Source organism: Biomphalaria glabrata, chromosome 5 (genome assembly GCF_947242115.1).
Source record: "Biomphalaria glabrata chromosome 5, xgBioGlab47.1, whole genome shotgun sequence".
NCBI classification, from domain to species: domain Eukaryota; kingdom Metazoa; phylum Mollusca; class Gastropoda; family Planorbidae; genus Biomphalaria; species Biomphalaria glabrata.
This window is the reverse complement of record NC_074715.1, coordinates 54,394,061-54,419,846: the sequence shown is the minus strand read 5'-3', so window position 1 is coordinate 54,419,846 and position 25,786 is coordinate 54,394,061. Positions and strand designations below refer to the sequence as shown.

The following is a 25,786-nucleotide window of genomic DNA, read 5'->3' as shown; positions in this document are numbered from 1 at the left end:
GGCAGCCATGTAGTGGGAAACTAGGTCGTAACGCTGTGGTCATATTTTAAACGTATTTCCTTTTTCTTGCTAAAAGTTCTCAATGTGGGTCTCTTTGTTTTGACTGATGACTTCATTAGACCGTGATTCAAGATTCGCAGTGAAATAACAAATCGAACAAGTAAAATTTAAGCTGTTTTTAAATGAAGTCTTCACTAATGAAGCCGTTTGATGGTCTATGATTTCTCATTTAATAAATTTCCTGTAATCCTTATCATTGGAACGAGTCTTTCTTCTAAGTCTAAGCTTTACACATTCAAGTTCTTCTATTCACAATTCAGCTCAAGATTTCTACTTTGAGCTTGTGTGCAAGGTGTTCATGAACTTCTATTTTATGTTGTTCATTTACGTGTCCTCTTTAGTGTTCACTTTTTAAAGCTGGTCAGACATCTTGAGTTATCACTTTTCTTGCCTCCAGGGCCGGCCTTAGATAAATCTTGGCCCTAGGGGAACTGCATTTGGTGGCACTAAATGAAATGTGAACTACTGGCCCGAATTGCACTCCACAGCAGCACTTTCAGAACATATAATAATATGCGAACTGATTACTCCATATGTCCCCCAGAGAGCCCTGTGCTCAATGGACTCAACGCTTTTAGTGGTGCCACATTTCTCCCTCAAAAGCTACGGTCTGAGGGTTTTTTCAGTGCACGGACCAAAGGTTTGGAACTCACTCCCTAGTGATCTCAGACAGACAACATGCTACACCACTTTTAAGAAGAACATTAAGACTTATCTGTTTAAAACTTTTTTAGATTAGTTTGTCATTGTAGCTGTCGTGTTTGTGTTTGTAATGTTATTACAGCGCATGGAGCCTACATTTTGTTTGTTAACAGCGTTTTGTAAATAAAATTGTTATTTTGTAAAGGCAAAGTATTAGCCCTCGACAACAAATCAGACTGATACGCTCCCTTGTCATGGCCGCATTTGTATTGTGAGTCTTGGACGTTGACGAGGAGGATCCTAACAATGGAATAGAGATGCTACAGAAGGATCCTAGGTATCATATTCAAAGACTGCATCACAAACCAAGAGATAAGAGACAGGGTTACCGCAAAGATTGGACCCCATGATGACCTGCTAACTAGCGTTAAAAAATTTATATTCATATTAAAAAATCATCGGGGCTCGCAAAGCCCTTCCTTTAGGGAACAGTACCAATACAAAAAAGAAGAAGAGGCAGACAGAGAAAGCGATGGGAGGACAACATAAAAGAATTGACGGGCCTGTCATTGAAAGAGGTTCTAAAGCAAAAGACATAGAGAAATGGAGAAAGACTGTCGACGAATCTTGCATGGTGCCCCAACGGTCCAACAGACTAAGGAATAGGTAAAGGTAAAAAGTAAATGAAAAAAAGTAATATTTCACTTGGATACGAAACCTAGTTGCAGCCTTCATATTTTGTTACATCTAGTGTCGACAAATCCTTTTTTTTTGTAGAGTGTTCTTGAGTTATAGATAGATTTGGGAAATTTAATGAGTAGCAATATAGGAACCATACGTGTAGTTTGACAAAGACAGAAACTACAAGATTAGAGATACTCTAAGAATAGTGACAAGAGAGACACTCAAGTTAGTAGAGCGGAAGACATTGGTCCATGTAAACAAATCTGTTCAACTTATTAACACTTTTTTTTTAATCCATTGAGAGCGCCTGAGAAGCCAAGCATGAGGATTGAGTGATCTAAGTAGGAGCATAACTGTCTATTTAAGTTTCCTTTTCGTATTCGGCTCCTGTGGGTTAGGCCTTCTTCTGTCAGCTTTATTCTCCCATGCCAGTTAGGGCAAAATGGAATCTGATTTAATTTAATATGTTATAATTATTCAGTAATATTATACTAATATTATTATTTCAAATAGGTAAAAAAAAAAACACTCATGATATCACAATTTACTTATCCATTTAGTTATGACTTGCTTACAAATCTGAAAGAACATATCCAAACCATATCCAGGACAAATCCTTAACCTATGTTCTAATAACGGAATCCTAATTTCTCTCAGGGATTGCTTTTGGTGAAACAATGTGCCGAACAAACGGGAAGAGCTCTTCTTTGATAGAAGATCGCCAAGAAGATCGCTATTCTATCTCTACTTCTCAAACGGTAGCACATGAACTGGCACATGGGTAATCCTTTGCTATTTAGTTTGTTGGAAGGCATTAATGCTGCTATAAGGAAACTCGCAACAATTTGTCCAGATTCAGCGACATGTCTAAAGTGAATCAAGCGGTTGTGTCACAACAGACGGTGGCCTACTTAAACATCGAGACGTATATAAGATTAGGGTATATCTTATTCCCCATTTCACTTTCTTGTAGCCATCGACGATGTCATAAAAATACATTAAACGGGCTGCATTCGGATTTCAATCGAGTTGGATTTTGCAGACGACATAGCATTAGTTTGAAATACAATTTAATGTATACTCGAGATGACGGATAAAGACGCCCTCAAAGTTATGCATATTGGGTGCAGGTTACCCAATACACCCATAAGCATTGGTTATACAGATCTTGAACAAATAGAAAAGTTAACCAAGCCTATTTAGAAGGTGTTATCTCAAGCGATGAAGATCATATCATGGTGTTGCATGTCGGATTTAAAAATTAAGGCCTATCTGAATAAACAAAATTAATTAGCCTACGCTTCGAGACGTGGAAGGCTGAAACGAGGCTGAGTAGATGGCTGAGAAAGATACTAGGAATAACATACTGAGATAATGTACCCAATAGAGAAATATTTTCACCTACAGACCGTCTAAGGAAAGTGGCGACTGAATGTCGATTGACATTTGTGAGACATATCACATTAGACAAGACGAAACACGTTTACCAAAGTCAGACTTAAAGATGAAAGCCGAAAAGAGGAACGCAAAAACATGTCTAGCATGGCGTCACACTTTTTTAGAAGTCCTGAATTCCGTGGAGCCAGCTGGGAAAGGGCTGTGGATAGAGCTTGCAGCCCTATACGTCGAATGAGGCGTTTCAGTCTATGTGTTTCTGAACAGTTTAAAATAAACAATGCTAGGTTTGCCACTCAACTGGTTAGATTAGATGATTAGAGTGCCTTAATCTCACTCGTAGTGTTCCGGGACGAAGCCCCGGACGCCGAGCGTTTTTCTACATTTCTGAGCTTCAGAAACTCTATTCCTGGTGTCTACAAGAAATTATTTTTCTCAAATTCAAGGTATTAATGTTTTAGTTTTACAAGTTGCATTTTACTCACTTGGGTGTCACCCCCTGGTGGGTGTCACCAGGTGCGGACCGCACACCCCTAGTGACGCCACTGCGCTTAACCACTCAACCACCGCGTCTACTTAATTAGACTTATAAACAAATGGGCTAATAGCAAAAATAAAGGAGATGTGTTACATAGATTAGCTGATACGCCTAGCGATAGTGTTAAAAGTTTTGTTTCGTTGGGTACGTCAGCTGTGGGGAGAGGGGTGTTATGCTCTTCCGCATTGTATAGTACTTTAAAATGTAACTAAGTCCAACTGGAGGTAACACTGAACTCAATACTGGAACAGATAACACCAACGAAAGGCCAACAATCGATACATTGAGTCGACGCTGGTGTTAAAACAGCAAACACTTTTAATACTTAAGGTGGATCTAAGATTAGAGAATAGTAAGAAATGACCAAAATATCACTTTTTCATTCTCATCATATTTATATTGTACAACCATTTCTCTATCAAATTCAGTTTATTTGAGGCAAGTATTCCTTCTAGAAGTATTTTAAAATAATTTTTGTATTAGGTGGGGTAGTGTTTGTTTACCTTAGCAACGACCATAAGCAGGTAAATATTTTTGTTTTTGTTTTTTTGTAAATAATACTTTTTAATTATTTTCTAATGAAGTTAAAATGCGATATGCTTATAGATATAAAGGAAGTAGCTAAGGGAATGTACTCTATTACTTCACTGTCCCAGTCAACAAAAGCATGTTTATTTTCTGTTGGATTTTGTGTAATTTCTAGCAACATTTTTTCGTTTTGGATTGCTGCTGGTGAAAGACTCTTTTGTATATTTTGATATTTAGATCTATATTCATATTGCATTTTTATTTGTGTAACAATAATGGCCAATAAGCATAATAAAAGGCAAAGTTGTGGTAGAAAAAGAAAATTTCGTGGGAATAAATACACCAAGTCTGCAGTGCAAAGTCTACAAGTAGTACAAGTGATGATCATGGACAAGTTGGTGAACAACAAGAGACACATCAAGCTGCTTCACCTAATGTAGATATTTCATCTGAATCAAGTTTATCAGATAATCCACTGGATTGTAATATCTTTTTAAACCTAGCATGTTTTAATAATTTCTTGGCAAGTTACTTGATATGTCCCTAAATGCTTCAACTATTCTCTAAATTTGTTTTTGAATGAAAGCGCAAGAATTGGATTTTGTCAGGAACTAATTGTGAAATGCACTTCAGCTGACTGCTCATTTGAAGAAAGCTTTAGATCTTCTAAAGAAAATAGAGATGGTCAAAAAAGAGGATTTAGGGAAATAAATCTCAGAATGGTATCATTTGTAAGATCCATAGGTCCAGGTCACAGTGCGCTCTTGAATTTTTGTCAACACACAAACAGTCCACCTCCTATTTCTGAAACATCTTATCAATCTGTAATGCATACCATAGGCCTTGCATCTAAGAAAGTTGCAGAAGAAAGTATGGAAAAGGCTGCAAGGGAAGTGAAAGAAAAGGTTGGAATCAGCAACGAAGAAGGCATCACTGACTGCGGTGTGAGCGTTGATGGGACATGGCAGCGTTGAGGGCACTCGAGCCATCATGGCATTGTTACAGCCATATCAATAGAAACAGGTAAATGTTTAGACGCAGAAATTCTTACAAATAGCTGTAGACTTTGCACAAAATGGTCTAGTAAGAAAGGAACAGCTGATTATGATAAGTGGATTACCAAACACAAATGTAAAGTAAATCATGTTGGTAGTTCAGGGGAACCGTCCGATGTCCTCTATTACTAGCTGTCTATATAATTCTTCTTATTCTTACTGTAAAGAAGAAAGCGTCTTGATTCTAAAGCGTCGCTTAGAGAGTTCTTGTTTTTTAACTATCTTTCACGTCACTTGTCACTAAGTACAACTTTCCCCTTATTCCCGAAACAAATAACTAAATCCTAATCATGTCATAACAGGGGGAACTGCTGTGGGGAGAGGGGGAAACTACTGTGTCGGTGACATCGGTGGCATTCATTATCATTTTTATGAGATTATTCCTCATTCCATATGCTAGGACAAATTTGTACAAAATCTCCTTCTTCCCTAGCGCTATTAGAGCATGGAATGGGTTGCCCGAGCTAGCCAGGAAAACTAGTGACTTGGCGGAGTTTAGGTCATTGGTTAATATCCATGACTAAATGCATGACGCGTAGGACGTAATCATCTTCTTTTTTGAAGTAACGTCTGTATCATATAAGATAATATTCATAGTCGCCATTCACTGTCCTTTACATTGTTTAATTTATCATGAAATTCTTCAATAAAGAATTTTGCTATTACTTTAGTTCGCCTGTGTACCCGAGCAGTATTAGATTCAATTGAAAGCCTCCTGTAGGTTATGGCGGGCAGGAGACTTTGATTTTGTAATATATGGAGCGGGGAGTATACCACAAAGCAGCCATGTGAGGCAGGAAAAGACAAGACTTTCTTAAACAACCATACTAGGAAATTTAACTAGTTAATTTATTACAATTTGCAGCCTCTCAGCACGTCACGACGGAGAAAACAATCTCTGCAACGCTTCAGAGAGATACATTATGGGTTCTCCTGATGCGGAAAAAAAGCCTGGGACAGAGTATAATCCATGGCTGTTCTATCCCTGCAGTGTCAGTTACTTTACCAGCTTTTTGAAGAAAAAATTGAGCTCCAGGTTGGTTTCTACATTGTTATGAAAACATTTATTTGTTGTTGTTTCAACTCAAGATCTGCATGTGGCTGTTGAAATTTGGTGGTGCCTCGAAAAAAACATGTAAATCGACCACCGGCGGAAAATGGTTATGTCTGCGCTGGTTGTGGCAAAGTATGTAGGTCGCAGATGGGGCTGTTTAGCCACGGAAAATACTGCATTCTTATAAATATTCAGAGTCGAAGACATGCCTTATTATTTACAAAGCTTGTATCAACTCCCTGTGTCTGTCTGGTGAAACGTGTGTACATGTTAATTCTCACGTACTCAATCTTGGAAAAAAAAACCTGAAATTTTGCATAATTTCTTTTATCTGCCAGTACAAGAATCAAATAAAAAAAAACCAATTAGTTAGTTAATTATTGTTTATGAATTGTTGGTTTGTTTTTTTTTTGGTATCTCGAGCACGGGAAAGAAATTTCACTTGACTGATAAGCTGAATTATTATTATTTGTAGAAAGAAAATTTTGTAAATAACTGTAAAATCCATTTTTATAGGCATATCTCAGGCAGAGGGGTTACCGTATTGGCTTGAGGAGGATGAGGAGACCTCGAGTTCGAACTCAGGCTGCTCATTTTTGTTTTACAAATACATTTAAAAAGCGATCACCCAGATACTCCCTTTTTTCTTCCCCCAATCCCTTTTCCAACTGGTGCAGACAAGTGATAGGATCATAGCGTATTAAAAATCTAAAAGCTAAACAAAAACAGTTGTTGAAAATATTTCTAATCGCGCATATTTATTATTGTTTGTCTAGAATCAAGATAGGCCCCCTTATATTATAAATTTAATTACATGACTAATCCAAACTAATTGATATAACTAGATTTAATACTTTTTTTAATATTATTTTTATTCTGCTTGTTATTAGGTTATATTTGAGTTTGAGTCTGTCTTTTCAATTTTATAACCTGAAAAACGGACATTTTTAAATAGTATTCGGCATGCTTTCTTTATGGCACTTAGTTTAGTTTCGAGGCGCACTTCAGTAGACGGACTTTAAAACGCCACATTTTAGTGACGCCCTTGTTAGTGAGTTTGACATTATTGATGTAGACTTTTAGTTTAGTGACTGGCTCGACTGTGTCCCCTTCGGTAATAAAAGTTAGTCATTGTGCTAACTCAAGTTTGGATTCTGTATCGACTCTCTGTGACTGTGTTAGCTATGTATTGATCTCGCACTGGTAATTCACTACACAGTACACCCAAGCATCTATGATTCTTACCAAGGTAATAGAGAATATAGAAATATAGAACTCCAATTCACACACACATCAAATCCAATCATGAATAATAAAGATGACGACTACTATTATTATTATTATTATGTTAGAAAAGAATGACTATTCATTCTCTGGCACTGCCAGGGTTGAGTTTAGTTAAAGGGAAGGAAAATTCATCGTAGTCCCATTATCAGTTTCCACTGACGAATTTTCTGGTGATGTGGCAGGTCTGCAGCAGTACCGTCCTCTGACAGGCAACGAGGATGTTCCTAGGAATGTTAAGGGCCTTATTATAATTATTATTATTATTACAGTGCACAGTCTAGCTTAAACCATTTCATTCCTATCTTCGTCTCGACCATTTCCTATGTAACTCTAACTTCAAAGGAGTAAAGATTTGAAGCTAAAATGTAAACTCTATGTATTATATATTGTAAATGTTTATTCCAAGTCGAGGTTACACCTGTCTTGTCTACGCTGTCGAAGCATCAGCCGACATTCCAGATGTATCTGATAAACTATTGGGTCAGGTGATCAAACCTGATCAACAGTGTCAACAGGTTTTTGGAAATGATTCCTTCTTTTGCAGGGTAAGTAACACAACTCGCTAACAGCCCAATTAAATTAACTTCTTTCCTGCTAAGCAGAGTTATCACTCATATCACGCAATATTTGCTTAGTCACTTCATCATGCATTGACTTCTTAGTCACTTTTATTTCCTGCTAAGTCACTTCTTAATCATTGATTATCATCATATTAATTACCGATCCCCTAATTTGATGAGACTCTCCTTGCCCTGCTCTCGGAGGTAAATGAGTATTTCAGAGAATAGAACAAAGAGATACTGTAGATATAGTTTCCTTTCACACCTTGTGGTCTATAGGGCAGATTATGTAAAGATCTTCTGTTTCTGTGGCCTATGGTTAACGAGAGTGTCATGTGGCCAGCATAACCACCAACCACCTTTAGTTTTCTTCAACAAATCTCAGGTACCCATTAGAACTCCCAGTCTTCACCAGGAATCGAAACACGGACCCCGGTTTGGAAGCCAAGCGCTTTACCGCTCAGCCACCTCACCGCACTTAGAAAAATGTCCTCATTTAAAAATCCTTGGCGATGTTTTATCACGCTCACATTTTAAGTTGTTATATCACTGCCTGGTATGGCAATCGGAACTTTAAAAAAGAAAAGAAATTCTTTTATTAAAAAGAAAACCTAATCTAAAGGGGAAGAACTCCACCCTTAAAACTATATCAATAATGTACAAGCTATTTACCTTATAAGATATCAAACAAAATGATTAATTACCAATTATTAATTCACTAATTGTTTTTTTTTTAATTGATTCGTGTTTTGTTAGGTACAATAAATATTTGTTTAAAGTATCAACTTAATAGGTTCTAGGATATGTAATACTCCACAGGGTTCCCCACCTCAACGCTGAGTAGTAAATTCCTGTCGGGGTTACAATTTGGCTCGTCTGCCTGGACACGCCTTACTGTCTATCAATTAATTTATGAAGTAATTACCAAGAGAACGAATAATGGTAATCTGATAACGTATACTAGTCAACAACGAGAATGCGTAAAACAAAGCAAAAGGTTTAATGAAACAATGATATGATATGACACAATAAACGATGGTTATACATCGTGATCAATATTAAATCAGTGTGCCTAAGATATGAGTATATATATATATAAACACAACAGCGTTAACCGGTAATCACACCTTGGTCACAGAGTGAACAGTCCACTCCGGGCTCTCGACGCCCACGATCCAATGCCATGGATAATGGCCCAGCAGGGTCCAGACAATGCTGTACAGTCGATAATTAAAGTAATTTTTTTTTAACGGAAATGTTTTTTTCTTGAGGATTTGAATAAGAGATCGACCCTTTACAAAACAATTAGATGAATTAGATATTCATTATAAGACATCAGTTAGGCCACGTTCACGTCTGACTACACATTCACTTTCACCTATCCTTTGGTCTGCTGGACCCTTGGTCACCACACAAGATCTGTCAACCTTCTTTCTTCATTCTTCTCTTTCATTTTCAATTTCATTCTGATGTTCTTTCTAAAGATATTGAATCCTGCCCTTTTTACCTGCCTGGGTGGACCACTTCGGGTGCCGATTTTGAGTTTGTGTTTCTACACAAACTGTCTTTGTAACCTTTTTTTTTTTATTTTATTAAATCAGGCTTCCGAATCTAAACGCTCTATCACTGAAATCTGCCAAGCAATGTTATGTGCAGATGTTTTAAGAGGGTTATGTATCCCGCAGATAGCACTCACTGGAACGTCTTGTGGCGATGGAAAGGTAAGCTTTCATTGATCCTCAATATATATCAGAAACGTTTATCAACCACTGGTTGCATCAGGGTTATTGATCGGTGATGAAACACTAAGACAATGCGGTTATTGTACTAGAACTAGCAAGACAAATCTAAGCCAAAGGAGAAAGAAAAAAATTGTTCACTGAATTAAATTTTAAAAAAATTGTGAGAGGGCAGTAAGGCCTCGTGGTCCAAATGTCGTTCGTTTTACTTGGACCCGCAGGGTCACATCTATGCATGTTTCTTGTAGTTTCTATGCAGTTGTTCACCCTTGCAGCAGTATATCTTTGTTTTGGAGCTTCCGTCACTCTCTCGCTCACTTCCTTACTTCTTTCTCTTTTTATTCCTTCCTTCTTTTCTCTCACTCTTTTCTCTCTTCCTTCTCTCTCCTTTTCATTCATTTTCTCTCTCTCTATCTCTGTTTGTCTTTTCCTTCCTTCCTTCTCTCTCTTTTCATCCTTCCTTTTCTCTCTCTCTCTCTCTCTCATCTTTCTCTATTCTTTCTTTTCTCTCTGTTCCTACCTTCCTTCTCTCTCTTTTCATCCTTCCTTTTCTCTCTCTCTCTCATCTATCTCTATTCTTTCTTTTCTCTCTGTTCCTACCTTCCTTCTCTCTCTTTTCATCCTTCCTTTTCTCTCTCTCTCTCATCTATCTCTATTCTTTCTTTTCTCTCTGTTCCTACCTTCCTTCTCTCTCTTTTCATCCTTCCTCCCCTCTTTCTTTTTTTTTTCATCCTTTCTTTCTTCTCTCTTGTTAGATAGCTAGTTTAGTTAGTTGGCTTGCGCCCTTTGTTAGACCGACAGTGAACGTACATTGTATAGTGACGACATCAACTTTGGGGTTAGAGATTAGGATAGACTTTTAGAAATCAGTTACTGCTAGACTCTTGAGGGGTAAACATCGTTGTTAGTGACGGACTAGACTCTGGCCCATTCTGTATTAAAGATGGTTTATATTGTTCATCTGGATTTAACTTGGTTCTTGAGGCTTTGATCCTGTTGTAGCTGTTCATGTCTTGTAATGTGAAGTTCATGTCCGAGTTCGCAGTTAAAATACATTCAACAAGGTACACACGCACTTAGTATAATCAAGTATCTTTAGAAATACTTCTGATTTACACATGCATCCGCACTCTCTGTTTTTCTTCTTTCTCTCTATTTCCTCCTTCTGTCTCTCATTTTTTTTTCTTTCTTCTCTCTTTTCCTCCCTCCTCTCTCTCTTTTTTCCCTCTTCTCACTTTATTTTCCTTCCTTCTTTCACTCTCTTTTCCTTTTTTTGTTCCCTCTTTTTTTTTGTCCTTCACTCTCTCTTTTTCTTCCATCTTTCTCTCTAACCATTTCTCATGTTTCTGGGTTTAGTCTAGCCCTAAACTCGCTCAGTGTGACTCCACCCACTACAACTACTATTTCATTAGTAGTACTACTTGTGGCAGAAATAGCCAACATCGTCTCTTTCCCCCATCCAGAGAAATAAAATGAAGCAAAACTAATATTACAGAATCCTTAGTTAATGAAGCTTTGTTCAACCCCTACCCAGAGCGTAGCTAGGAATTTCCCATCATTTGGTAGCCCGGGAGGGGGGCTTGACCTCTTTGGGGGCCCTTGCATTTTGCGTAATATTTAATATTCAATGGAAAAAAAAAACACTCAATAGGGGCCCCCTCTCAAGTGGGGGCTGGGGGATTTTCAAATTCACCCCCTCCTCCCCCACCCTAGCCTCAGCCCCCTGTGGCTGCCTGGTGTGTGGTTTGCGCTCTGGACTGGCGTTCAGATGTATCGATTGTCCAGGGTTTAAACCCTGCCGGCCCGCTCCCATCCCCCGTCGTCCTGCGGGAGGTTTGGACTAGGAAGTAATTATCTTCAACTCTGAATGAACATCCGAAACATGCAAAACATTTTACAACATTTTACATTTTACCACCAACAAAAGTCAACGGGTTACATTGATAAAGTAAATATATGAAAACTCAAGCAATAAAATAAGCTTGACTAAAACACAAAAATTTAATTCCCTCCACTAAATAAATTGATCTGTTTTGTTATCAGTCGCCCCATAAAACAGTGCAGAGATATGCTTTTTTCTATCTTTGGTTCAATTTTGAGTCAGAATCTAGGTCAGTTCAAAGTTCATAGTGATGTTATAGAATTTTTTTGTTACCAGGAAGAGCTAACAAAATCTTTTTTTTTTTCTGCATTTACTTAGAAACTAATTCATACGTAGAGATTAATTCACGTGTAGGCCTAAACTATTCCTAATAATTATTTAAATAGTTCGAGGAACACCAAGTCAGGCCTCGCGGAACACAAAGGTTCCGCGGAACACTATTAAGAAAACACTGGTCTAAATGTTGATGAAATTTTTTTTTAAATTTACAAATAATAGAAGTACATCATTTTTTTACAAAGCTTTTATCAATTCACTCTGTCTGTCTGTCTGTATGGCAAAAAATTTGTACCTGTTATTTCTCCCACACACAATCTCGTATTTAGCTGAAATTTTGCTTCATTTGTTTTTACCTGATAACACAAGAATAAAATTTTAAAAATAGCTAATTGGTTAATTAACTATTGATAATGAATTATTTTTTTAAATAAGGGAAAGAAATCGTACTTAAAAGATGTGGTGGCATAAGTTGAATTAGTCCGCTTGAGAAATATTTAGCCCTAAGGGAACATTTTTTAAAATTCATTTAAAAGGAGATCATGTAAGCATTCGCCGAAATACTCCCCCCTTATCCCCTCCCCCTTTCACAACTGGTCCAGACAAGTGATAGGATCATAGCGCATTGATTAAGCTAAATGAAAACCATTGGTGTAAATATTTCTATCACACAGATTTATATATCTAGGTCAGTCTGTTGTACAATTACATAAAGATAGACTAATACTATAGATAAAATGAGCTATTTATAGAGACATTACACAATTTAAGTTCAGAAATATCATGAGGCGCATTGGTCTGACCATATTCCAGATACAGAAATCCTAAACTAAGCCAACATGAACAGTATCAATGCGACAGTAAAAAGATCCCAATTTCGATAGGCGGGAGTTGTAATCCGCATTGCAAGATAATCGCCTTTCCGTACGACCTTTGTACGGGGAGTTGTGTGTTGGAAAGCGCTCCCAATGGGGGTCAATGCAAGCAGCAAACACTATAAAGACACTCTCAAGAGCTCCAGTGTAATATTGACATTTACCGCTGGGAAGCACTAGCTCTCAATCGCTCCTCATGGCGTGAAGCTGTGAGTGTTGGAGTCTTGAGATTTGAAGCAAGAAGAGTGACCAGCGTGAAAAAGCGCCGAACTAACAACTAACTAAAAGCTGAGAGAAAAAAGCAAGCCTATCTGCAACTGGCCCAACCCACCCCTGCCACGTATGCGGTCGGCTTTTTAAAGTGAGGGATTGGACTTTACAGTCATCTACGAGTCCATAGGATATGAGAAATGTGCTCATCTTCGATCACGAAGGAGGATATATATAAATTATTTCTCTAGTGCTATTAGAGCATGGAATGGGTTGCCAGAGCTAGCTAGGAAAACTAGTGACTTGCAGAGTTTAGGTCATTGGTTAATATGCATGGCTAAAGGACGCGAAGGACGTAATCATCTTCTTTTTTTTTTTTGAAGTAACGTCTATATTATATACAATTAGATATATATTTACATATAAGGAAAAAAAGTAAAGTTTACCTTTCAGACCATACGGTCTATATCTCAGATGTTGTTAAGGTCACCTGTTTCTGTGGCCTATGGTTTAGGAAGGTGTCATGTGGCCAGTAAAACGACCAACTGCCTTTAATTTTATTCAACTAATGTCAGGTACTCATTAGAGCTGGGTGGACTCAGAGATGCTCATAAGCTCCCGAAATTAAAAATCCCAGTCTATAATTACATGAATGATTTAAACTAATTGATTCAATTACATTTAATATAACTTTTTTTTTTTTAAGTATTTTTATGTTCTTCTTGGTAAGATCTTGAAACAAAATAAGTAATTTATCACACAGTTTATAAAATTTTAATCATTGAATTTTTAAATACCTGTCTTTGTTTCAGGTCTGCATAAATGGACAATGTGTCAGCGACCCATACGCTCCTCAACTTGATGGTGTGTACCTTAAAGATCTTAAATATTCTTTTTCTTATTCACCTAATCAGAACTGAATATTGATTTTTTTAAATAAACTAATTTAGACTGGTACTATGGGGAGTCTACATGACGCATTTGTACGATAATAGGCCAAATGTTTTTGAAATTATGGTCGCTTCAGTTGTGTCCATTATAAAACACATTTTTTAAAACTGCCATCAATGTACCTTTATGTACATTATAAAGCTAACTTAATTTTCCCAGCAATACTTTTCTCTTTAGAATTAGTAAATCTTAATACTGTGCTATTGCTGCTACTCTATGGTTAATGCAGCTCTGTTAATTAACTATTGATAATGAATTATTTTTTTTAAATAAGGGAAAGAAATCGTACTTAAAAGATGTGGTGGCATTAAGTTGAATTAGTCCGCTTGAGGAATCTTTTGAGCAGCTCTGTTACATTTTACTATCTCTAGAAAACTGTGCATTTGGAGACAGACCGAGCTATTCTTGCAGTTTGTTTATCAATGACTTTATGGGCAACTGTTACTCTACTCTTGGCTATCGAGCATGCTGTGACACGTGTAACAATGTGTCTAGGCCCGTGAAAGGTAAACCTCAATACACACTTTCAATGATCTATTACGTCATACATAATGCCATACATGTCAATCCATGTCTAGTAACGCTTAGAGTATCTTAGAGGAATGTAATCCTTCAGAATTAAGATATATGCCTAAATATGTAGGCTTTGGTCTCCTTAGATAAATGTAGATGTTATTTCTCCAACACCTATTCTTGTATCAAGTGGAAACTTGAATAATTATTCATTGTAGCTAAGAAAACATGAATCAATTAAAAATAAACCCATTAGTCAATTCATTATTGGCAATTAATTATTGTGATTGATATCGAATAAAGGAAACTACTTCTACATTATTCAGAACTAAAGCTGTAAATGCGGGTTTTTTTCCTTCCTATTGCTAACTGAAGAAGGTGAAGATCCGGACACCTCCCTGTTCGAGTTAGAGCCTGATGTAGTAGAGCTGTTGATTACTTTTAAAGAACAAATGTTGGCTGACTTTTAGAATGTGTTCAAGTGTGACTTACAGAACGAGACTTGTGCCAGGGTAGAACAGATGTACACCTCAGTGGAAGAGATGACGAGCCCCGAGCTGAAAACTTTAAACAAGGTGGTAGAAACCCAGAGCCACGAAATACGCAGCTACAATGGCCATGCTAGTGAAGATGGTGCCTTCTGTAACATCAATAGCAAGCCGTAGGAAAGTAACTCCTATGACAAAAAATGTGGTGATTGCTACGATTTCCTCAACGAGTACAGAATCATTTCACTTCACGTTACCTCGCAATGTGACCAGTACGAGGCGAAGTCGGAACCAGCAAGGTGTGTGAAGTCCGGAGTAAGACTAGGTTTTTGGACATTCAGTTATTGCCAATTGTGATGTATTTGAAATTAAAATGTTACTGTTATTTTGGAGCCCTGAGGTGAGGTTCTTTAAGTTCGTCGTGTCGTGTGGTGCAGTTTGCAGAGAGCCTGGATATGGGAGATTCGTTACAATACTTATGATATGGCACTCAAAATGTTGGCCAATAGTAAGTAATGCCTGGCTGATTTTGACACTCAGTCCGCCTCTGTACCAAACGGTGATAATTATCTATACGAATCCATAATTATTAAATGGAGTTGTCAATTTTCATAGTGCAATGCCAAAAAAAAAAAAACACATACATATTTTATAGTTCGTCCATCGTGGTTTTGCACTGGGGTTTTGTGCTTCCTCATGTGGTTGGTCAGACCTATGTGAGCCCGGAATGTTTGGCTGCACGCTGGGCAGGTTATTCCAGCTGGAGCTAGTGTCATTGGCCTTGCTTTTCTTCTCTGGCGTTTTTCTTCTGCCAGCGCTGTTCTATTTTCCTCAGCAATTTGTGCGCCATATATGCTCTATTAAAACACACAGCGAATCGATAGTTCATAACTTTACACACCAGAAAGACTTTTTAAAAAGAATTCTCCATATAGGCCTAATTTAAATTTGATATTGTACCACTTTAGGCTGTGAATACGGAGATAGAATCATCGATTGTACAAAAGATCACTGCTTGAATTCTCAAGTGCGGCACGTGTAACTATGGCACCCCCTTTACCCCAACGTACAGCACCAGAAGAAACACACCTAAAAGATTAGCCACGACAGTAAATTTCCTTGTGCTATTCACTTCAATTAAAGGTAGGAAACGTTGTTGACATTTAATGGGATGTATGAACTCATAGTTTTTAACAATAAGTACTATCAGGCGTTCATATGCAATTCTTGCGAAAAGTTTATATAAGATTGTTTCTATTTAATAATTTGATTGCCAGGGGAACAAAGGATTTTTTGTGTCTGTTTGTCTTTGCTATCGGTGTTTTGTATCTCTTTAGTGATGGTAAAATCACAAAATCCTGACCCAAAGGATGACCTTTTATTTCTAGAATCTTTTTAGCTTGTAGCTGCCCGAATGGTTTTTTTTTTTTCTTTTTGCCAATGATTTTACCAGCAGCATTTGGATTCTATGCAATTCTTGATAGAAATGAGAAAGCTGGGTGAGCTTTGATGTTCTCGATTAGTGACATCGTGATATATATGCGTTTTCGTAACAGCTACTCGGATTTGCAGGCGCTCTCAATTACTCATAAGACTTTGAAGCACTTTAAAATATGTATTCACAAGGGGCAAATGTCGATAAGTAGCCTTACATGGGCGTCCTTATCGGTACAAATTGAATCGTCTCTTCTTCTAGCTACACTTTTTAGTTTCGGGATTTGTAGTTAAAGATTTCTAAATTCTACTTGATATCCTAATATCTTCTTTTTTTTTTTATCTCACTCGATGTGAGGACGTAGCTGGAGCGGTGGTTCTCACACTGTATTGTTGTGGTTACAGTACAAGAACATGAAGACATTTCCGGGCGGGGTACGTAGTTATGATCGCTGCCATTGTGGAACCTTCAGACAAGACTTTGGTCCATGCCTGGTCGTTGAATAAATTCGTTCCCAATGAATTGTCTGGATAATGGCGCTTACAGCGTCGATTATCTACTGGACATTTTACAAGGTGATATTGTAGGTTTACAGCTGTATTGCCCACTGACAGGTAACGAGAACATTCTTAGGGACTTTTAGGGCGTGGTCAGTTGTCATTATCCCCTCGTTTAATATAATAAGGCTTGTCTTCGAGTCCGAAGATTAGTTTCAAATGTGTATCCCGCGGCCTTTGTGAGTGACCTTCATCTGTCTTGTTCCGAGGCCGCATGCAACCAGGTACTCTGTTCTATGTCAGCTAGGACAAGTTAGCGCCTAAGCTGGTCTTGAAGCGTTTGCATGGGGCGCCTCTGTTACGTTGACCACCTTTTAGCTCACCAAAAAAGACTGCCTTTGGCATAAGTTCGTCCCCCACACGGGATACGTGCCCTGCCCAGCGTAACTGTCGGACCATAAGAAGTCCCTCTAATATAACAAGGTATAATGTTATTTTATATTATTTCTATAGTCGCTTAGTCTCTAAACTTAGGCTCTCATATTGTATTTTCTATCGATTCACTTGTCTGTCTGGTAAAAAGTTTGAACACGTTTTTTTTTTCTCACACTCATTCTCGGATCTACGACAAGGAATGTGGCAAAGATTTGGCAATGTTGAAAATTTAATTATTTTTTTTTTGTGTGGGGATCTGATTTCAGCAGTTTACCAGTATTTTGACATGCTTATCTTTAAATACTTTTATGTCTACAGGTTTTTCTTTTGTTACATTTCCCAGGCCTCATTTAGCATAATTCTTCTTCTTTGTTGCCAAGCATTGTATATATGCGAATCTAAAACAATAAAACTGTACTTTGCAAAAGCCGCTCTTTTTTTTTTTGGAGCATTCAAGATATAGTCTTGTAGCCTAATGTATTTTTTTTTTAAATACTGTACAGATTGTGAACAAGGAGATCAAGACTTGAGACCAGAACTGTGCACTAACTTTAGCGTCTGCCTAATACAGCCAACACAGTGCTGTCACTACTGCTCGTCATATTACACGTCTGCAACTACAAGTACCACGACAACGAGACCATTGATACCATCCACTTCACCCAAAACTAGTAGGCAATGTATTGGTAGTAAATGTGACGTTAAAAAAAATACTTTAAAAAAATCAAAGCTTATATTAATTTCTATCAATTAGTTTGGATCAGTCATGTAATTAAATTTGTAATAGAGCTAGACTAACATTAATACATCTGCGATTAAATATATTTTATACCAAATGTTTTTGTTTAGCGCTATCTCATCCTTTTAGCGTTCTCAATACACTATGATCCTATCACTTTTATTAACCGGTTGGAAAGAAGGAGAAAGAACAGGATATCTGGGTGATCGCTTTTAAAGTGTATTTAAAAAAAAAAAAGGTAACGACCGAACTTTGGGGCTAAAGCCTTCTCAGGCTTCTCAAGCCAACGCGGTAACCATACTAAGCCTCAGACGGCAGCCTAATATAAAGGAGCTTATACCACGACTTCAATCAAGTACTATTTATTTTCATTGTTTCAGATACCAAACAAAGTAATTAATTACCAATAGTTAATTAACAAATTTGGTTAATTAGTTTTTCGTTTTCTTATGCACCGACGTATGTAAAACAAATTAGGCCATTTACTGTTTCGTACTGCTTCCTGCGAATGCGCGTTGAAAGTGTTAGAGAGAAGAATCCAAGATGGAATAATGTAATATTGTAGAGCTTAGAGCTAGACCAGTAGACATTGAGCTATAGACTTCTGTAAGATTGAGATTTGATCTGGATGATGTAGAGCTTAGAGCTAGACCAGTAGACATTGAACTATAGACTTCTGTTAGGTTGAGATTTGATCTGGATGATGTAGAGCTTAGAGCTAGACCAGTAGACATTCTGTTAGTTTGAGATTCTATCTGGATGATTCAGAGCTAGACCATCAGACATTGAGCTATAGACTTCTGTTAGTTTGAGATTTGATCTGGATGATGTAGAGCTTAGAGCTAGACCAGTAGACATTGAGCTATAGACTTCTGTTAGTTTGAGATTTGATCTGGATGATGTAGAGCTTAGAGCAAGACCAGTAGACATTGAGCTATAGACTTCTGTTAGTTTGAGATTTGATCTGGATGATGTAGAGCTTAGAGCTAGACCAGTAGACATTGAGCTATAGACTTCTGTTAGTTTGAGATTTGATCTGGATAATGTAGAGCTTAGAGCTAGACCAGTAGACATTCAGCTATAGACTTCTGTTAGTTTGAGATTTGATCTGGATGATTCAGAGCTAGACCAGTAGACATTGAGCTATAGACTTCTGTTAGTTTGAGATTTGATCTGGATGATGTAGAGCTTAGAGCTAGACCAGTAGACATTCTGTTAGTTTGAGATTCTATCTGGATGATTCAGAGCTAGACCATCAGACATTGAGCTATAGACTTCTGTTAGTTTGAGATTTGATCTGGATGATCTAGAGCTTAGAGCTAGACCAGTAGACATTCAGCTATAGACTTCTGTTAGTTTGAGATTTGATTTGGATGATGTAGAGCTTAGAGCTAGACCAGTAGACATTGAGCTATAGACTTCTGTTAGTTTGAGATTTGATCTGGATGATTCAGAGCTAGACCAGTAGACATTGAGCTATAGACTTCTGTTAGTTTGAGATTTGATCTGGATGATCTAGAGCTTAGAGCTAGACCAGTAGACATTGAGCTATAGACTTCTGTTAGTTTGAGATTTGATCTGGATGATGTAGAGCTTAGAGCTAGACCAGTAGACATTGAACTATAGACTTCTGTTAGTTTGAGATTTGATCTGGATGATGTAGAGCTTAGAGCTAGACCAGTAGACATTGAACTATAGACTTCTGCTAGTTTGAGATTTGATCTGGATGATGTAGAGCTTAGAGCTAGACCAGTAGACATTGAACTATAGACTTCTGTTAGTTTGAGATTTGATCTGGATGATGTAGAGCTTAGAGCTAGACCAGTAGACATTGAGCTATAGACTTCTGTTAGTTTGAGATTTGATCTGGATGATGTAGAGCTTAGAGCTAGACCAGTAGACATTGAGCTATAGACTTCTGCTAGTTTGAGATTTGATCTGGATGATGTAGAGCTTAGAGCTAGACCAGTAGACATTGAACTGTAGACTTCTGTTTGAGATTTGATCTGGATGATGTAGAGCTTAGAGCTAGACCAGTAGACATTGAACTATAGACTTCTGTTTGAGATTTGATCTGGATGATGTAGAGCTTAGAGCTAGACCAGTAGACATTGAACTATAGACTTCTGTTAGTTTGAGATTTGATCTGGATGATGTAGAGCTTAGAGCTAGACCAGTAGACATTGAACTATATACTTCTGTTAGTTTGAGATTTGATCTGGATGATGTAGAGCTTAGAGCTAGACCAGTAGACATTGAACTATAGACTTCTGCTAGTTTGAGATTTGATCTGGATGATGTAGAGCTTAGAGCTAGACCAGTAGACATTGAACTATAGACTTCTGTTAGTTTGAGATTTGATCTGGATGATGTAGAGCTTAGAGCTAGACCAGTAGACATTGAGCTATAGAATTCTGTTAGTTTGAGATTTGATCTGGATGATGTAGAGCTTAGAGCTAGACCAGTAGACATTGAGCTATAGACTTCTGTTAGTTTGAGATTTGATCTGGATGATGTAGAGCTTAGAGCTAGGCCAGTAGACATTGAACTATAGACTTCTGTTAGTTTGAGATTTGATCTGGATGATGTAGAGCTTAGAGCTAGACCAGTAGACATTGAACTATAGACTTCTGTTATATTGAGATTTGATCTGGATGATGTAGAGCTTAGAGCTAGACCAGTAGACATTGAACTATAGACTTCTGTTATATTGAGATTTGATCTGGATGATGTACAGCTTAGAGCTAGACCAGTAGACATTGAACTATAGACTTCTGTTAGTTTGAGATTTGATCTGGATGATGTAGAGCTTAGAGCTAGACCAGTAGACATTGAACTATAGACTTCTGTTATATTGAGATTTGATCTGGATGATGTAGAGCTTAGAGCTAGACCAGTAGACATTGAACTATAGACTTCTGTTATATTGAGATTTGATCTGGATGATGTAGAGCTTAGAGCTAGACCAGTAGACATTGAACTATAGACTTCTGTTATATTGAGATTTGATCTGGATGATGTACAGCTTAGAGCTAGACCAGTAGACATTGAACTATAGACTTCTGCTAGTTTGAGATTTGATCTGGATGATGTAGAGCTTAGAGCTAGACCAGTAGACATTGAACTATAGACTTCTGTTATATTGAGATTTGATCTGGATGATGTACAGCTTAGAGCTAGACCAGTAGACATTGAGCTATAGACTTCTGTTAGTTTGAGATTTGGTCCAAGTTTTGCTATTTTTTCTCTAAACATTTTTTGAGTCCTGTGCGAGGCTACCTTTAATCTAAGGCCAGACCTGGACGAACTTTCAACTGTGGCGAGGGGCGATTCCTCGGTTCATATGATCATCCAGAAGGAATGGCAATGTTCTTTCGCTTTCTAGAAGGCCTTCGACGACCCTATAAAAAGAGAGAATGTCATGACGGTTCAGATTCACGAGTTACATTTAGTCCAGTACAGTCAAGTCCAGTGCGAAGTCGCCCAATTGAATCCATTACAGTCAAGTCCAGTGTGAAGTCGCCCAGTTGAATCCAGTACAGTCAAGTCCAGTGAGAAGTCACCCAGTTGAATCCAGTACAGTCAAGTCCAGTGGGAAGTCACCCAGTTGAATCCAGTACAGTCAAGTCCAGTGTGAAGTCACCCAGTTGAATCCAGTACAGTCAAGTCCAGTGGGAAGTCACCCAGTTGAATCCAGTACAGTCAAGTCCAGTGTGAAGTCGCCCAGTTGAATCCATTACAGTCAAGTCCAGTGGGAAGTCGCCCAGTTGAATCCATTAGTCAAGTCCAGTGTGAAGTCACCCAGTTGAATCCAGTACAGTCAAGTCCAGTGTGAAGTCGCCCAGTTGAATCCATTACAGTCAAGTCCAGTGGGAAGTCGCCCAGTTGAATCCAGTACAGTCAAGTACTGTGGGAAGTCGCCCAGTTGAATCCATTACAGTCAAGTCCAGTGTGAAGTCACCCAGTTGAATCCAGTACAGTCAAGTCCAGTGTGAAGTCACCCAGTTGAATCCAGTACAGTCAAGTCCAGTGTGAAGTCGCCCAGTTGAATCCATTACAGTCAAGTCCAGTGGGAAGTCGCCCAGTTGAATCCATTACAGTCAAGTCCAGTGTGAAGTCGCCCAGTTGAATCCATTACAGTCAAGTCCAGTGGGAAGTCGCCCAGTTGAATCCAGTACAGTCAAGTACTGTGGGAAGTCGCCCAGTTGAATCCAGTACAGTCAAGTCCAGTGGGAAGTCGCCCAGTTGAATCCAGTACAGTCAAGTCCAGTTGGAAGTCGCCCAGTTGAATCCAGTACGAGTCAGGGACGAGGCTGAGAGGCCATTAGAGTTTGATACAACAGTCCAGAGTTGATACATCAGTACAGAGTTTGATACAACAGTCCAGAGTTTGATACATCAGTACAGAGTTGATACAACAGTACAGAGTTTGATACAACAGTCCAGAGTTTGATACAGCAGTCCAGAGTTGATACATCAGTACAGAGTTTGATACAACAGTCCAGAGTTGATACATCAGTACAGAGTTTGATACATCAGTACAGAGTTTGATACAACAGTCCAGAGTTTGATACAACAGTACAGAGTTTGATACAACAGTCCAGAGTTTGATACAACAGTCCAGAGTTTGATACAACAGTCCAGAGTTTGATACAACAGTACAGAGTTTGATACAACAGTCCAGAGTTTGATACAACAGTACAGAGTTTGATACAACAGTACAGAGTTTGATACAACAGTCCAGAGTTTGATACAACAGTACAGAGTTTGATACAGCAGTCCAGAGTTTGATACAACAGTACAGAGTTTGATACAACAGTCCAGAGTTTATACATCAGTACAGAGTTTATACATCAGTACAGAGTTTATACATCAGTACAGAGTTTGATACAACAGTACAGAGTTTGATACATCAGTACAGTACGGTTAAGCATTTTTACAGACACTTTTTCGTGTTACCAAATGTACAGTATTGACTAATTGACTCCTTTTTTGAAGTGACCTCTTATGTTTCATAAAGATATTAGACATTAATTAAGTTTTATGGCGCCCGAATTGTCAAGTTGAGTAGGTTGTGAAGTGTTTGCATAAAGCCTGGATAGAAAGAGTGACGTTACAATATTGTAGTCTTTCGATCGTGACTGTGTTATTGTGTAATTGTGTGTGTATATGTATACATAGCTCCTCCCTCGTGGTTGAATGCGAACACGTTTCTGGTTTTCTATGAACTCGACTATGACTATAAGTCCAATCCTCGCTTTAAAAAGGCAGTATATTTTTCTGCTTCAAACAATGTAAAATTGTGAATTAATGTGTATTATTGCTTATCAAATAGTATTTCAGTCTATACCAACTCTATACCACTGTGTATATTACAGAGAGAGTATCATCGTGATGCGTGCATTAAAGTTTTTAAATTGTGTTAAAAGAATGTGACGTGTATAATTGTAATCAAAAAATGCAAATTATTTTGTTTCAATTGTGTAGACTACAAAAGTTGTTTTCGCTTAAAGATATCTGTGACGTTATAATACATGAAATTGCTGTTTTAATCGTACCTGCCCCCACTAATCCCTTAGCCTAATCTTTTTCATTAGTTGCTAAACATTTAGATAAAAATAATGTATGCTGCAAGTCACAAATCGAAGAGCACTGAAGACATTCTTGATGATATAGTATGTATTTTTTAAATTGTCTACAGAATGTGAACCAGGAGATCTAGACTTGAGGCCAGAACTGTGCACTAACACTAGTGTCTGCCATACAAAGTCATCACTGTGCTGTAACTTTTGCTCGTTACATTACAAGTCTGCAAATACAAGTACCACACAATTTACGTCCCCCAACGGTAGGAAAATTTGTAACAAAATGTGTGTAAATACATTTAACATTTTTCGAATGCTTATTCAGTTTTGAAGATGAACTACATCCTGTCCCAAACCTCCCGCAGGACGAAGGGGGAAGGCAGCGGGCAGGGTTTGCACTCATGAACATCGAGACCACCAAACGACAGCCCAGAACGCATAACAAACGATTAAGCAGCCATTCATGTTTTATTACATGTGTTTTATCTGACGTTTGAGCTTTTGGTAGTGTAAGTGATTTGCAATTTGTATCTAGGTTCTAAGCTTTAAACTATTCCTTTGTCTAATAAACGTGTTTTAGAAAAGATACATAGCCATTAAATGATCTTTTATATACGTAAAAATATTTTGAGTCAAGAGAAGTTAATTAAGTTAATTCAATATAGACTCATATGTATCACTGGAAATAAAATAGTGTGTATCTTTATGTCTCAAAGATTGTGTATCATTATGCATTTTTATGAAAAACCGGCTTGCATAATTATTATAACAATAAAAACGGTTAACTTTCAGAAATCATAAAGTAGCCTAAGCAAAAGAGATTTTCCAAGCTGTAAAATCAGATTTTCACAAGATTTTCTATAAGTGTCACAGGTTGAGGAAAGGACAGACTGACAGACCACACAAAGCTATGGCGGCTTCCGGTGGCCAGTAATATTGTCGAGAGAATAATAATAATGTTTATCATCCATTAGGAAATGTGTCTTACATTTTGTGCATTACACCAATTAAAACATTAGAACTATAAAAAAAACAAAATATACAGTAGGCCTAGATATTTCGATCTGCTTAATTTGCCTTAGCTCTTGTAAGTGGAAACAATTATCATGATGTCAGTTATGGTAGAAACTTTGTTTACAATAAGAAATTTTAATGAGGTTTATAATAATAATAATAAAGCTTGTCTTCCAGTCTGAAGATTAATGAGTAGTGCAGTATTTCACGTGGCTACGTAGCCCTAACTGTGACCAACATATTTTGCCACAATCAGCCATTCAGCTCAGACATAACCATTGAGTGAGGTTTCTACAAAACACGAAATGCCTCGTTTCCTGTTTTATTGAAGTAATTTTCTTCTTTATAATAACAAAAAATATTCAACCATGTATTGGAAATGTTTATTTGTCGGTATTCTGTTCAGTCCAAAGGTTTGTTGTTTCCTTATTTAAACTAATCCACTTTATCGGTTGCTTAAATTTTGTTTTGTGAGCTAGAGGTATTTGTATTTTTTGACACATCGCACAATTTAGGCCATGTCCTGCCCATAATCCATCAAAGGAACTAGAGATCAACATATCTAACTTTGATTAAGTCGTGCAAGAAGCAGTACTGTTTACAGTAGTCGATCAAGACATGATGAAAGTAATGTATCTGTTTACTTTTAACAGAGTGTGTACTAGGAGAACCAGATTTAAGTCCACAGCTGTGTACTAGCCGTAGTATCTGCCAGACACAGCCATTGATGTGCTGTAAATATTGTTCTTCCCGAGACAATTCTGCAAGCCATCTCTCTTCATGCACTATTTGCATATATCGTTTTTGTGTTGCGTTCTTTCTTTATATTAAAACAAATGTCTATTAGGTAGATAAAGTACAAATGTCTATTAGGTAGCTAAAGTACAAGACTCTTAGGTAGATAAAGTACTTACCCTTGTTCGGAATTTTTTTTATAGTTTTTGTCTATTTCTTATCTTTATACCATTTTAAGCATTGTTTACACAAGGAAATCAATTATAATGAAGCAATCTATCAATCATAATGAAGCAATCGTTGGTGTACTGTGCATGAAATAATAGACCTCTAAAACATGTGGCCAGGGCCGGCCTTAGATAATGAGCCTCCTTGTCCTTATCATTATGAGGAACATTTTGTACATCCTCTTATAATTCTGGATCTAGAGATAAATTATGTTGCTTGTTTTTATTTCTTTTATTAAACAGTTTCAAATTCTTTATATAATGTGTTGCCTTTTCCATTTATTATAGTTATTCTATAGTTTGCTGCACTAGTTTGTTTTGTGTCTTGTAAAGTAAATGAGCTTTCCAATTTTATTTTTAAAATCATTGACCAGAAGTATCT

At 37.5% G+C, this 25,786-nt stretch overlaps 1 protein-coding gene and 1 long non-coding RNA gene across 12 annotated transcripts in view; one reads left to right on the top strand and one right to left on the bottom strand.

Annotated features, from left to right (window-relative positions):
• LOC129926396 (uncharacterized) overlaps window positions 1–25,786 on the bottom strand; it is a 118,679-nt gene that overhangs the window by 33,540 nt on the left and 59,353 nt on the right. The window lies entirely within an intron of this gene.
• On the top strand, window positions 1,514–25,655 carry LOC129926392 (A disintegrin and metalloproteinase with thrombospondin motifs 7-like). Of its 11 annotated transcripts, none has more exons than XM_056030045.1 (10): window positions 1,514–2,167; window positions 4,688–4,870; window positions 5,768–5,938; window positions 7,650–7,788; window positions 9,405–9,524; window positions 13,598–13,649; window positions 14,108–14,242; window positions 17,608–17,775; window positions 23,545–23,691; window positions 25,096–25,655. In XM_056030045.1, the coding sequence occupies exons 2-10, from the start codon at window positions 4,809–4,811 to the stop codon at window positions 25,287–25,289; spliced, it is 1,188 nt and encodes a 395-aa protein (XP_055886020.1). In that variant the 5' UTR covers window positions 1,514–2,167; window positions 4,688–4,808; the 3' UTR covers window positions 25,290–25,655. The 11 variants fall into 11 exon arrangements, 9 of the variants coding, with proteins under 9 accessions (XP_055886020.1, XP_055886021.1, XP_055886018.1 ...); XM_056030046.1 differs by lacking the exon at window positions 1,514–2,167 and adding an exon at window positions 3,256–4,051; XM_056030043.1 differs by lacking the exon at window positions 1,514–2,167 and adding an exon at window positions 3,256–4,051 and having other exon boundaries at window positions 4,434–4,870.